The sequence below is a fragment of the Laetiporus sulphureus genome, assembly GCF_001632365.1.
Source record: "Laetiporus sulphureus 93-53 unplaced genomic scaffold LAESUscaffold_18, whole genome shotgun sequence".
In the NCBI taxonomy this organism is placed as follows: domain Eukaryota; kingdom Fungi; phylum Basidiomycota; class Agaricomycetes; order Polyporales; family Laetiporaceae; genus Laetiporus; species Laetiporus sulphureus.
In genome coordinates this window covers 501428-516685 of record NW_024468527.1, presented here as the reverse complement: position 1 = coordinate 516685, position 15258 = coordinate 501428, and the positions used below count along the sequence as shown (strand labels likewise).

The 15258-nt window shown below is 46.5% G+C and overlaps 3 protein-coding genes across 3 annotated transcripts; all 3 read right to left on the bottom strand.

Annotated features, from left to right (window-relative positions):
• Window positions 1–3810: 3810 nt before the first annotated feature.
• On the bottom strand, window positions 3811–4158 carry LAESUDRAFT_627342 (protease; the record flags this gene model as incomplete). The annotated part of the gene is made up of 2 exons (XM_040903351.1): window positions 3811–3924; window positions 3967–4158. Coding segments are annotated over 2 exons (306 nt in total), but the record flags the coding sequence as incomplete, so codon positions are not given.
• Window positions 4159–4796: 638 nt separating this feature from the next.
• On the bottom strand, window positions 4797–5444 carry LAESUDRAFT_774997 (uncharacterized protein; the record flags this gene model as incomplete). The annotated part of the gene is made up of 1 exon (XM_040913820.1): window positions 4797–5444. A coding segment is annotated over one exon (648 nt), but the record flags the coding sequence as incomplete, so codon positions are not given.
• Window positions 5445–6592: 1148 nt separating this feature from the next.
• On the bottom strand, window positions 6593–11431 carry LAESUDRAFT_759097 (uncharacterized protein; the record flags this gene model as incomplete). Its single annotated transcript, XM_040912543.1, has 2 exons — window positions 6593–7336; window positions 11267–11431. The coding sequence occupies 2 exons, from the start codon at window positions 11429–11431 to the stop codon at window positions 6593–6595; spliced, it is 909 nt and encodes a 302-aa protein (XP_040764674.1).
• Between the last annotated feature and the right edge of the window lie 3827 nt (window positions 11432–15258).

Here is a 15258-nt window from a genome sequence, read left to right as displayed (position 1 = left end):
GTGACTTCTAGTGCAACGAGAAATGACGAAAAAATGATTGGCTTCTTAATAGCATTTGTTCCTTTTAATCACCTGTCAGGTAAAACCGTGACATCACCCCCTTCTCAAGGTTCATCGTCCCGATGAGCCAAAGCCTCTGGCGCCTCGTATTGTTCGTTTTGCGAGTGAACTGTCCGCCTCCGAAATAATTCCTGGGGCGTAACGTTCGCATATGAACTGGGCGATACGATCGCCTGTCTGGACCTCGAATGATTCGTTGGTCGTGTTTACCAGCAGAACCTTGATCTCCCCTGTGTAGTCTGGGTCTACTACCCCTGCTGCGACATCGATTCCTTTGAGGGCTAGCCCACTTCGGGGAGCTACTCGAATGTATGTCCATTTTGGGGGGTCGACCGCCAACCCGGTGCCGACGAGCATTCTGGAATGTGGAGGGATGCTTAGGTCTTGTACAGACTTGACATCCCATCCTACAGCTTCACTAGATCCCTTGTAGGGGGCTCGGGCATTTGGATGCAGGCGGAAGAAGAACATGAACTCGTCAGGGTGGTCAGACAGAGCGATTTTGTGTGCTTTGTACGTTCGCGGCTTCGCTCTTGGAGCCTCTGGGTGTGTCTTGTGGAACTCCTCTACTTTCTCTTTGACATTCGTGAGGTTTTCCAGTGGTTCCCAAGTATTATCGCTGTGGTCATAGTCTAACCACTTAACGAGGTACTGGGTTTTGTTATACCTGATTCTCGAATCAAGGATGTCCTCTACGTCCCATTCTTCCTCCCCGTCTATGATGACTGGAGGGTTGGGGGGAGGTTTGCGTCCTGGAATCGAGTCTTGATGGAACATAATTAGCTTTGAAGCGTGAAACACAGGGTGTATCTTCATGTCCGCTGGTAACTGCAGTTTGAACGATACGGTCCCGATCTTTTCGAGGATCTTAAAGGGTCCATAGTTTTGAGTCGCCAGCTTCTGACTTTTGACTCTTACGTGGAGATCTTTTCCTCGAATAAGCACTTCGTCTCCTACTTTGAAAGGGACGTCCTGCTTCTTAAGATCGAAATACCATTTCATACGTTCTGCTGCTAATGACAGAGCGGCACGTGCTTGCTCCTGTGCTTGGTCGCGGTTATGGAATAAGTGTTCCAGGGATGAATGTTGTATCCCTTCCAATACGTCGGGTGCCATGCGGGGGTGTCGGCCATGCTCTATGAAGAACGGTGATAGACCTGTTGATTCTGAGGCTTGATTGTTGTATGCAAATTCCGCCGTGGGTAATAATGTGGCCCAGTCAGTTTGTCGATAGTTGCAGTACATACGCAGATATTGCTCCAGAATCTGATTAACTCGTTCGGTCTGTCCATCCATTTCAGGGTGATAAGCCGTAGACATCGTTGATTTAATGTGAAGTTTCTGACAAAACTCCTGGAATAATTTGGCTGAGAACTGGGTGCCTCGATCAGATATGATCTGCCTGGGAATTCCATGGAGTTTGAAAACTTCATTGTAGAAAATCGACGCTACTTGCGATGCTGTCACCGTGTCATCCACTGCATAGTAGTGGGCATGTTTGGTAAATCGGTCGACGACTACCAGAATGGCAGTCTTCTTTTCTCCCCTGTGGTCTGGGCTTGGCGGTAGCTGTGTAATCAGGTCACAGGTAACCACTTCCCAAGGCCCTTGTGGTACTGGATTAGGTTGTAGTAGTCCATATGGCCTTTGTTTGCTCGTCTTGTTTCTTTGACAAGCCACACAGCCTTGGACGTACTTCTTAACATCAATGGTGAGCCCTGGCCACCAATAATTCCTGCTGATCAATTCTTGCGTTTTCCATCTTCCGGCGTGTCCGGCGGTGGAGATGTCGTGATGTAATTTAATCAGCTCATTCCGCAGCGTAGAGTCTTTCGGAACATAGACCTTTCCTCTTCGTAACAGCAATCCGTGTTCGAAGTTCCACTCCTGGAGGTCTTTTCCAAACTCTCGCTTGCCAGTTTTTAGTAGGTGCTGGTAACCTTTTGTCATTTCATCGTCTTGTAGTGCCGATTTCACTCTTTCAAGAAGTTTTGCATCGTCAACTTCGGAGGAATGAGTGGTTGAGATCGCATGGATGGCAAAGTATTCGAGTCGAAGCAAAGTTTGCCCAGAATTGTCATTGCTCACCCCCTTCTCATGATCTGGCCTCCTGGACAGAGGATCGGCACGCATCATCGTCTTTCCGGGGCGGTGACGGAGAATGAAGTTAAATCGAGTAAGGTAAAGTGACCAACGAGCTTGTCGTCTGGTCAATGTTTGAGCTTGTCGGAAATAGGTAAGATTCAGGTGATCCGACCATATCTCAACGGGATGAGGGTGTCCTTCGAAGTACTGCCGATATTCTTCCAAGGCCCTTATGATAGCGAGCATCTCTTTGTCGTAAATCTCATAGTTTCGTTCATGTTCATTGAGCGATTTAGAGTAATATGCGACTGGATGCCAGAGCTCATCTTCTCCCAACTGTTCAAGGACTGCACCTGTGGCAAAGTCCGAGGCATCCGTTTCTAATCTAAAGGGGCGGATTGCGTTGGGGAGCGCTAAAATCGGGGCGGAGGTGAATGCAGTCTTGAGGGCCTCAAATGCCTTTTGTTGAGGTTCTTCCCATTTCCATTGTGCGTCCTTACATGTTAATAGAGTCAAGGGTCGGGTCATCGATCCGAAATCCTTGATGAATCGTCGATAGAAATTCGCCAGACCAAGGAATGCTTGTACTTGCTTTACTTTGGTGGGCACCGGCCATTTGAGCACGCCGTCGACCTTCTCTGAGTCCATCTGTATCGACCCTTTTGAGATTATAAGTCCGAGAAACTTGACGAAAGTGGTCGCAAAGTGACACTTTTCTGGTTTTACGAACAGGTCGTTGTCTCGGAGTCGTTGTAGGACTTCTTTGGTCAGGCGGTCATGTTCCTCCTGATTATCCGTAAAGATGATGATGTCATCTATATAGACTGCCACCTTTCCAGTGCGAATGAGATCGCCTAAAATGTCGTTCATCATGGCCTGGAAAGTGCTAGGGGCATTACAGAATCCGAAGTACATAACAGTGGGTTCAAATAACCCTCTATGGGTAATGAACGCTGCTTTTTCCTCATCTCCCTTGCGGAGGCGTACGTTATTGTACCCCCATCTCAGGTCTAGGGTAGTAAATATGCTAGCCCTTGAGAGTCCGTCAATGAGATCGTTGATTCGGGGGAGTGGAAATTTGTTCTTCTTGGTGACACTGTTTAACGCCCTGTAGTCTTGAACTAGTCTAAGAGACCCATCTTTCTTTTTAACGAAAAATACCGGAGCGGCGTAAGGGGATTTGGACGGCCGAATGTAGCCTTTGGCTTGTTCGCCGTCAATCCATTCGTCGAGCGAATTCTTCTCTCGTAAAGACATAGGATATACTTTTGCCGGTCTCGGGGTTGCCGCGTCTGGGACAAGATCGATTGCGTGATCGTAGGGCTTACGCGTCGGCATTCTTTCCGAGCTCTTTTTCGAGAACACATCTCCGAATTGATGAAATTCTGGAGGGACGAATTTGGACCAATATTCTTTGTCCTGTGTCTCTTCTGCCAGCTGTTCTACCAAATGCTCCTTTACCTTCTTGCTTATGCCTAGGATGTCGTGCACCATGTTACGAAGATCCTGGTCTTGCAAGTCTATCCAATTGATGAAGTTATCTTCCTGATCCCACCCGTCATCCGTGTGTACGTCAGGGAAAATTGCTTCATCTTCGAGCCGAGGTTGCGATAGAAGGTTGACTTCTTCTTCGCATACTTTGACTCGTTGCTTCTTCGTGTGTCTGCATCTTGAGAACGTGACCTCTCTATGTTCCCAGTCAACTCGGGGGTTGTGCTCTTGTAGAAATTTCATGCCAAGGATCATTGACATGCGTCCAAGGTTGGTGACGAGCAAACTCTCGGTGGATCGGTGCCCCCTGATTAAGATGCTTGTGACTACACGATGAGTAATTGCGCCACCCTTGTTGGGGCTGGCGTCTGCGTTAAGGATTCGGATTTCATGGTTTAGAGGTATCATCTTAAACCCGTGTTTCTCAGCAAATCGTTGGTCGATGTAGCAGGAGAATGCTCCAGAATCCAATAGTGCCGTTGTCTGGATTTCCCGTGATACGAATTTTATCGGCAATTCAATCGAATGTTTAGAAAAACCTGCGGATGCAATATATAGGTGGTCGCTAGGTACATTCGTTTTCACGGTACTAATACAATTGTCCTGAAGTGTGACACCAGACTTGTCTACACTTCGTACTGAAAATCCTCCGAGAATTCATCTATCTCGACGATTCTCGCGTTGGTATCCTTGACTGTTGATGTTGATATGGCAGACTCTGTGTCTGCACCCCGCGCCTTTGCCTTACCCTTACTGGATGGTGGAGTAGTTGAGGTTGTGCTCATCCCACGAAGTGCAGCAATTGCTTGTTCCAATGCCGCAATTTGAACTGATGAGCCCGCGCTACTTTCTTCTTCCACCTGTCGCACGTTCGTCGCCTTGCCTTTTCCTTTTCCTTGCTTCGGGGCGGATCTTGTCTGAAACCGTTTGCCCTTGTATTCAGGTTTGGGGGATGGGCATCTCTTTCCTCGTTCGTAGGCGTGCTTTCCGCAAAACAAACATAGTTTGTTTGCCAGCCACCTATCCTGTTCCGGGGATAGTTCGTGGGCGATACGTGCACTGGTGTCCATTGCGTTAGGGTCTTTAGGGGCGGCCGCCTTGGTTCCCGTGCTTTGTCCGGTAGACTTGTTTCCTGTCATCTGCTGAAGATGCTTGATTTCAATTTCTAAGCAGAATTCTAGGTAGTCCATCCAAGTAGTTGGGATTTTAGAGGGATCTAAAGTCTCTGTTACCGACATGACCATTTGGATATGGGTCGACCGTTGTTCCCTGATTTTGACGATTAAATCTTCGTCGGAGTATCCTGATTCGGGGGCGTATGCCCTGAAATTCTCCGCGAAGGCAATCATTGTCTTGTGGCGTATTGCGCAGTGGGCGTCGAGCAGGGATTGTGCCGTGCGCTTGGGGTCAAGCGTCTTGTATGCCATCTCCAATTTCCGAGTGTATTCGGCCCATGTGCCGACGTCTTGTCCGGAGGCGAGCTTGATTGCGTACTCTTTCATGTATAGAGCAGCTCCGCCTTCCAGATGTGCGTTGGCTTGCCGAATTTTGTCCTTGTCGTCTGTGAAATGGTTGTAGTCGAGCCAGATGAGCAGGTTCGTGAACCAAGTTTCAAAGTTTTCTGACGACTTCCTTCCCGAATACTTGGGGGGGTCGGGAAGCTTGATTCGTCGGGGCGATTGATTGGTTTGGCCGGCCGGTTGTTGGATACCTGTGGAGGGCGCATTGATAATTGCATTGTTGAGTCGAGACTCTAAGCCAACGATGTAAGTAGTGGTCTTTTCCTGAGCCTCCTTCAGGGCGACCATGTTGCCGTAAAGGGCGTCCATCTGACCCTTTACTTCATCCTTGTAATCTTCGAAGTCCTTGCGGATTGCTTGGGCTTCGTCTGTCAGACTATTATTGGACTTGATGAGCCGTTCATTGTCGGCGAAGAGGGTGCCGATTTGGGCTCTTGCAGTCCTCAGCTGGTCTCGCGTTTCCACCGCCATTATCCCGACGTGGATGCGGGCCAGTACTTCCTCTTCTAACGCAGCCACGGTGCGCTCGTGTCGTTCGTCCATTTTTTGTCGTAAGGCTTCATACGAGCTTACGACGTCTCTCATAACGAACGATCGCACCACATTCATTACCCATTCCTTAACGTCGTTTGAAATGGTGTTTGGTGCGGCGGCATTGGCGGCCTCCTCGATGGTTGCGTAAGGAACTCCCTGCCATTCCCAAGTTTGAGGTGTGGCGAATGCTGGCAGGGTAGTGGGCGACGGGTTTCTGACTACTCCCGACGCCTTGGGTGTGCTGCTGTTGTGTGGTTCTTCAGCAGGGGCAGCTGGTCCTGCTTCAGATGATGTTGAGGGAGCATTGCTCCTCCAGGGATCTGTGGGTTCACTAACGGTGTGTCCTCCTGGGAACGCAACACCTCCAAGATCATATTGCGACATTGGTATTGTGGTTGAAGATAGCGGAAATGAGGACGCGTCCGAAATGATGATTTTACTGGGATGTATTATTTGCTCCCGGTAATTGTGCTAGTTCGATGATCCGGTTCCTTCGTGCCGCGGCTTCTTCAAGCCTTGCAGGGCGAGGGTGTATTTGTTCTGGAAAGTCTCCATACCAGTTTACCCAGAAGAGTTCTTCGTCTTCCTGATATAACCGAGCAAGACGTTCCCAGTAACGGTTTTCTATCCACTCGCGGACTGGGTCGATGATTTCAATGTCAGTCTCGATGAGTCGGAAGGGTGTGTATAGGGTGACTCGTCGTTCGATGTCAACCGGATGATGATAGAGTGGGATGGATCGCTCTGATAGTAGGGGTTGATAGATGAAGTAGCCCGTACACACAAGATGGTGGTAATGGTCGGTTATGCGATGTTCGACCACGTAGTTTCTGAATACGAAAGCGATTTGGTATCGGGGCATACAACTTGCTTGATACGATAGTATAGAGATATTACTGGTCCTAATAAGGCCAGTAGCACGACTCCTTCTCAAACTTCACTATCTCTTTGCCTACGCGCTCCTGTTCCTTATTGATTCCCTTGAAGGAAATCTTTCCTAATCCTACGCAAAGCTTAATAGCGATGCGCCTATCGACGAAGGTGAAATCGTGCCCGGCCCCTATGTGCTCGTTTATGACGGATAGGTGTCGAAGAATTCGATCTCGGCACTTCAACTGCTCTTCCGTGAACTTGGCAGCGATGTGAGGCTGCTGCAGGACTTTGTATCGCTGAATAGTAGCGTATACAGTCGGCGCGATATTCTCGGAGAGAGTGCCTTTGGGATTCTCGTGGATTCCTCGAGGATGGTAACTCTTTGAGAGTGCGAAGTTGAGGACGTCAATGGCGGGGAATGTAGCGTAGGGGTGAGGAGGTTGGAGAGGAATGAACGGGGTAAGCGCGTCTTTTGGAATGTCTTCGAGCCAGAGGCTAACCTTGCGCTCCTGTTGGCGACGCTCGGCTGTGATGCCTTGTGAGCTGGCTTGTGGGGGCTTTGCTTGGATGAGATTCCCCTGGGTTAGACGGTGCGTGCGACACGGATCGCGTTGGTACGGGTGATAGCGTCCGTTGGGTGGAACGATACCGTTGTGTACTTGAGGCGCTTTGCCGGTCGCTGCAGCGCTGTTCCTTTTGAAGGAAGGAAGCAGCTTAGGCGGTAGAGACGCGGAGGAAGTGTATGAGGGAAGTGGTGTGGAAAGAGCCCTGCCCTGGGCGGATGTATCTCTGGGCGAAAATGCGCGGCTACCAGTGTTAGACACTTGGTAGGGGCGTAAAAGGTCAGTCTTATTCTAATGTCACGGCACGCCGATGACAAAGATAGACAACCAAATATAGAGTCCCCTTGAGGGCCTCCTGGCTAAGAGCCAACAGTGACGAACTGTGGCGATACGACGTGCCCACTGACGAGGCCTAGTAGCTGTTCGCAGAGCAAGACTTACTGGCGAGGCTAGAGGCGCTATCACACAAGTGAGGATGCAATAAAATGTATAGCACACTGAGAGTGTCTGGTAAGACCCCTCTGTGATGGTAGTGGTGGACGAAGGAGAATAAGACTGAGGTCTTCTCCTCGTCTCGCTGGTCCTTATATACATGGTTGCTATGCTACTGTACAGTACTACCTAAGCGAGTCACACGCTATCCTACTGGTCAGTGCTGCAATCGTACGACATGTCCCAATTATCCTGATTGGTTGCCTAATAATAACCCGCGGAGACGGAGCTCCTCTTGAGCACGCAATATGGCGTCATAGCGATTGCGACATGTGACGCCATGCCGAGGAGTTCGGTGTCACGTGACAATGCCGAGAGAGATCTGAGGTCATGTGACTGGATGCCTCGTTATCTTATCTCATTAGGTCACGTGACTTCTAGTGCAACGAGAAATGACGAAAAAATGATTGGCTTCTTAATAGCATTTGTTCCTTTTAATCACCTGTCAGGTAAAACCGTGACAGAAACACTGCATCACTGCTGAGCACCTCACTCAACACTTTGCTGAGCCACTCGCAGATAAGGCTCCCATCAATGGCATAACCCCCAGCATTGCAGCAAACTCTTCTAGTGCTGAACCTCTTTTAAAGCAAAAGGGCAAGCACAAGGCAAGGACAAGGGCGAGGCCATCACCACCACCACTCCAGGGTATGGATTATTGGCCATACCCATGCAATTACTTACACCATCCACAGCCCTCACATCCTCAAATCTGCCATGCAGCTCTTCCTTCAGCACTACCCTGTTCTCCTCAAATAATCTTTTGAGCTCACCCAGGCCTGCTCTAACCTCTGGCTGAAAAGCCTGGGGCTCTTCATCTTGACAAGAAGCTTTGTGATTCTGCTGCAGCTGAGGCTCTTTCTTGTAAGCTCATTTCTGTTGATTATGCCACTGCACCTACCCTGGACAACATGCCATAACCAGCATGGCATCACCTGGCCTTTTGACTCTAACTTTGTTGTTTTCTCTTTATGTAATGCATACATCACTATCTGCCAATCCATCAGACTGCTTGCTATTAAAGACATATAACAATTCTACATTGTGTGACTGCCTTTGTCATATCACACTGTTGTTTCACCAAGTTTTGTCTCAGCGAAAAATTCACAAAAGAAACCTTGATATATGCACATTTTTGTTGCTCACTCTGAATCACACAGCATCAGATCCCTCTGATCAATACCATCATGTCACTTCATGCCATACTTCAGCATCTTGATGCCATAGAGCCTCTCTTAAACAATGCCACCTGAGCCTCAGACACATGAGACTTGGCTGTCCAAGTTCATGAGTGCATTAGCAACATTCTCTATATGACTGATATGATGCTGCAAGCCTGAAATGGCTCTGCCAGTCAATCTGACCCTATGCAGTCCAGAGCAGCAATTACACCTGCAACAAAGATATCAGTAATCTTTACATTAACCATGAGTCTGCATATGACAATGTCACACACAATGAAGCTTCTGCTGAGGTTCTTGGTGTCAATGATCGCTGGCCCCTCTATATATTATTGATATCATCATCTATGCTGGGTGTCTTCAAGAATGCCCAACTTGTGATCAGGGCATAGATGGTCCTCAATGACCTGTATGTGACACCCTTATCACCTCCAGACCTCATTTTATCCATTTTTGTGCCTTTCACTGGAACATGCATGGTCATTGAAGACACTGCACTTGGCCAACTCTTGTGTGATTGTGACATTGCAACACCAGATGAATGGCTATGTGGTCACATGAAGCATGTGCATAGCTATATCATCCTCCCTCATCAGATTGAGCTCTTGCATCCCTATGCCAGCTGCACACCAGTGTTTTAAGATTGTATGAGGCATCTCAAGATTATGATAGCTTGCAAAATGTCACACATCACCTGCAATGTCATCATGCTGTGCACCTATTGATCAGTTGCATTCATCTGCATTTTGCTAATCTCATTTTACACACAGGCCATCACAGCATTGCAGCTTGGTGTCGCTACTGAAAACTATGTTCTCAGTGTCCTTGCCAAAGTGGAAGCCATCAAGTTTGCAATTGACTGACACCATCATGCATCTCAACCTAAAGGCAAACTGTGAATCAGCCAGCTTTTCAGCATGACATTTCAAAGTGATCCTACATATGTCTCATGGTTTGCTGGCCTCTCTGAAACTGCAGCTGGCACCTAGATGAAGACCATGAATTGTGAGTACAAAAAATGGAAACAGAACAATGCACATACAGTCACTGCTCACAACTGCCTTCTCAAGATGTATGATATAGTGAGTTGGCCTACATAACATATTATGCTATTCTCTCGACTACTTTTTTAGTTTGATTCTGCAGTTCTCCTTGATCCAATCTGGAATGCTACTGTATGACTCTTGTTCATGGGTGGACTAAATTATTTTCACATATTCTTGACTATGTAGCTCCTGGCTTCTAACCATGCCTGATCCTGATGCTATTGATGTCAATGACATCAGAGACATTTCCATCCTCAGTCTCTTGCAACTGATCTATGAACATGCACTCTTTAACATCATTGAAGCCTGGGCAGACAAATCATATATAATTATATCTCATGATTTCTCAATGCCAGACCTTCAGAAATGCTTATTCTGCAGATTGACCATGTACAATTCACATCCATGTATGTGATCATCATAAACATGTATGACAATGAAAGTTGTATTCCTTCTTACACTGTGTGTGTCTTCTTTAAGTATCTCACAGAGCATGTCACACAATGTATGGATATAACACATCAAATTTGATGTTTCCATGATGGCCACATACAGTTTGTAACAATGTTGTTTCACAAACCATACTGATAATATTGCTCTGGCCCAACTGACCTCTATTTCTTGTCGTGAACCTTGCTCTCATCCATCGATGCACCCATTAGCTCTATAATAATTTGCATGCCTTGAATGAAAGAGCCATCATCAACTGGTGCATTCAAACCACTCTGCACGACATGATAAGTGGCATTATGCAACTGAGAACATTTTACGACTTACATGTTTAACTTGCTCAACGAATGCTCCTGCATTTTCAAGGTCCAAGATTATGCCATACATGCCAAGCACATCTGAGCTAGCAGATCTATAATCATCATTGCCATTTTGTACACATTGTTGCTTTGTTGACAATGACTGCAGCACATTTGTAGAGTAAGATTCCTCATCTTTATCAATATCATCTATTGCAGGGCATAAGAATGTGTGATCATGGAATGAGATCCACTTACCACTTCCTGCTGCCATTCACTTGCACTTTGCACTATATTCCTGATAAGCATTTTTTTCTTCTCTCTCAAGCACAGTCATGCTGATTCGTCAATGCATGAAATTGCTGGTGAGCAGGACAAATTTCTTGCAAACAGTGATTCTGGATAGCCTTGATGCTGCTTGCCCTGTCATCCAATCAGTGAGGAAGGTTGTATTTTTTCTCTCGAGAACCTAGGCTAAGCTTACATTTTATTACATGCATTTGATGAACAGTGGTACACTTGTGGTTTGTTTGGCATCACCATGCATAACTTTAGCTCAAGCCATTCAGTGTGCAGTTCCTGGCTGTTTTGTTCATGTAAGATTTATCAAACTGGTCTCAACTGATAGTACAGATACTCACATATGATATGAGAGGTTTGAATAAAGCGTACACTGCCATCCATGTTCATCTCCCCATGCAAATCTGAAACATCAATGTCTACTACATCATCTTCTTCCAATGATAAGGAGTTGGCCTCCTTCTCCATATTATCCTCTGCTGATGGTGCTGCATGCAAGTTGGCATCATGGGTCATCAGTGCAATGTGGCTCTCCATTTCTGGTCCAACATCACTTTAATTTGCAGCCAATATGATGTAATCGCTGTGAACATGACCGTTCATTGCAATCAGAGGGCATGATCATGCACTCCTCTTCAGCAGGCACTTAAAGCACTAGCAGGTGAAAGTTAGCAAGGAATATATGATCAGAAGCACACACGCCTATCATCGTGTGAGGCCACAGCTTCTCAAAGCTCAATCATGTGGCTTGCATGCTCTTGAAAAAAGAACAAATGGTGGAATAGTACTCATGCAGCATCACCATATTGGGCACCTCAGAAACTACCAGTGATCAGATAGTAGTCTTCACAGAGGCCAAACACAATGGAACCTTGAGAGTGACTCCAGAGAACTCCACCTCATGCTTGATGATGTCTTGTATGACCTCAGAGATCATCACAGATGCAGCAGAGGAAGCTGGAGTGTGCTTCAAATTGTGTGCCTTCCACCAGAACTTGATCAGGTATGTTCAACCAAGACATGTACGATTATGCTGATCGACAAACAAGTCATTGTCTACATAGGTGATGAGGAACTGATTGCAGGTGTAAACATGATCAAGGGGACACTTGTTGAAGTCACCATGATCAGAGGCATCGATGATCTCTTGCATGATCAGAATCAGCTTGGCAGGAGTGTGGAAAGGGCTGGCCTTCTTGAGGAAAAACCAGATACTCCTCCAGGCACACAAAGAAAGGAATGATATGTAAATACAAGCCAGCTATACTCGAGGCTCACACACAGTAACAGCCAGTCATAGACTGATCCAACCTAGTGAAGCAAAGGTGTGACAAGCCTTAAATAATTGTGCATTAGTCAGGACTGCGAATTGACTATGTCAACAAGCCTCTGAAAGGTCGCAACTTGGTTACTCAACTCATAGGCCAAGAATGAGGTGGCTCAGGTTTGTCAGACTGCCTCAGGAGTGTCCAATGCAGGTGAAGAGACTATGAGATCATCTAAGCAATGCAGCAGTTGGACAGGTGCTCATCAGAGAAGCATTTACAGGGTAAACATCATGAGAGTGAGTGGCAAGGCTGAAGATACTGTACTGTCGACATGATCGGACATGGTGATGGAGGACTGAGGGTCAAAGTGCAAGGTCGACCTATTTGATATATGAATGCACAATGGACCAGGGATGGTCCAGATTCCAGAATGGGAGAGGTGATATGCACTGAGATATTCTGTGATCAGAAAATGGCAGAAAACATGTCTGGTTCTCATGCTATCAGATAACAAGTCACCGTGATCTGGAGGAGTTAACCTGCAAGCTGAAAAAGTCCAAAACAGACAAAGAGAGCTCTGCTCACTGTCTAGGAATGAAGGATAGCATGAAGAGGTCTAAGGCAGAACATGAGGTGTGAAAATGATGAACAGGCTGTTGGAAAGCCTTGCCAATTACGAGATGCAGCATGAGAGCAGAAAATGATGAGTTAGGTAACTTGGGAATGAGCAAGCATGCTAATTAAGAGAAGTACAGGATTGCAGACTGACAGACCCTGGCAGAGTGTGACTTCTGATTCTCTGACTGCAGAGTATGGATAGAGGGCAGGAGGCATTTTGCGACAAGTTTTACTGAATCAGAAACATGTTCGACCACTCTAGAAGACACATTTCTGACTGACTATATAATCTATCCTATACATAGAATCAACAGAGAAGTTTTTCCCGCTCAGCAGTTCTCAGTTCTCATCTCATTCTCACTAGAGCATCATGCCTGACTATGTCTATGCCAGTTGCGACTATGTTTTGCATCTCTAAGGCTCTCGATATCAAAAGGGGCAGCACTTCTTGACAGTGGTCTCTAGCTCAACTCAGAAAATTGTTAGATAAGTCACATCATCGTGTTCCACATCTCACACCATGTATCATGAGACTCGAACCAGGATCCCATCTCCATCAGACCTCATAGCCTCACTAGCACCCAGACTTATCCTGTAGCAGTAGAGAGTAGCAGGTAGATGCCCAGGGATAGCAGGAGCACTCAGGTTTCCTTACAAGTGCTCAGGGGTTCATCTTTGGTGCTTGTCCCAGTTAGGAGATGCTCAGGGGCTCATCGTCAGCACTTGTCTCAGTCAGGAAATGCCCAAGGGCTCATTGTCAGTGCTTAGCTGCTGTCTTCCAGATATACTAGGTACTCATCATAGCTCACACTCCAGCCACATCAGCACTCACAGTCTCAAGTTGTCAATCATATTCCAACACACGCACCCTCACCCTCTAGCTTTTGACTTCATCAGAGTCAGAGGCATCACCATAGTCATACCCATCACTCACTGATCAGTTGTGAGCATCTGTTTCAAGTACCAAAGCTGAATGACTCATGGTCACCTATTGCTGCATTATCATCTGAAGTTTCCTGTGATTGTAGTCCAAGAAGACTGCAGATGGAGAGCTTTGGTCCACCTTCCACTTGGTTAGGAGAGCTGCTCATGGCCAGGATGTGGTTGAGCATATCAATGTGCTTCAAATATTCATCATAAGGATCAGGTATAATTGAGCCCATGACTGCTAGTGGCTCTTCTCAACAGGTGAACTCCTCTTCCTGTTCAATCATAGATACTCCTTCTTCTATGTTTTTAAAATCATGGCCATTCCAGCTGCACTCAAAGGCACTGTGCACTTCAGGGTACAAGCCTCTCAATACTTGTTTAATACATCAGGTGATATTGAAAGCAATTCCTCCATTGACAATGTCACAGCTGATGACTTCATCAACTGCTTGAAGACTGTATTTGTGAGCTCTGGCTGGTAGACTGGTGGTGCTTACGATAGGCTGCATCTTGTGCTCCTGGTTTCACTTGACCAAAATTGTGTGTGTTGAGTGAAATGTAAAGCACATCTTATGCTGATTCCAATGGATGCTCTGGCACAGTATCTGCAACTGCTGGAGTAGATGCACTAGGCATGCTCTCAGCAGCCTTCTCTGGCTTCAACTGAGGCTTCTGTGACTCAAATGTTTTCTCAGACTGTGCTGGCTTCATGGCTGATCCTGCTGATCATTTAGGTGAAATGTGAACTCCATCGAAGGCTGGCCTCAGCCCTCAATCACTTGAGGTTATACAATTTGCACTCTAATGCCTCAATCCTATCCTCTGCTTCTAGTGAAAATGAACTGGCTTTGTCTGGTGGGACCTCAAATAGGTTTACTGCTGAGACTGATGCTATGACCGAAGTCTGGTTGCATCTATGCCACTTGTAAATGTGATCGCAAATTGTGATACCTGAAATGTTATGCAGTTTGAGCATTCTGTTGGATAGGACTACTTTTCCAGCTGTGTTTCACATACACTTATCACTTTTTATGTTCTCCTCAACATGTTTGCATGTTCCAATCATGGCTCTGGCTTCTCTGCAGTAGTGACAAAATTTGCTCACATTTTCATTTGCAATGGGTGGCTTGCTCGCACTCACTGCCTGACCACCATTCTGCTTTACAACTCCTCCAGTCACAGCTGCCATAAGCATCTGTACTGACTTGATTTAACTTTCTATGAGCAGGAAAATATCCTCAGCCTTGATCATAGGAGTGCTGCTAGTTGCAGTCATTGTGGTCATCTTTATAGTCAGTTGCCCCATGCTAATGCCATGCAACATGAACTTTGCTGCCTCATAGACATCATTTACTGGATAGGGGTCATCTGGATAGTAATTCAGCTGTTTTAACTGTAGGTCTGTGAAATCTGATTTCACAACTCTGGCTGGAACCCTCAGACAAGTGAGTGTTTATGTTCCAACTCAGATATGCAGTTCTTTCCAATGAGAAAGAAGATTATGGCCAGAAACTTCTGATGGTAGTTTCCTAGCTCCATGATTATCTG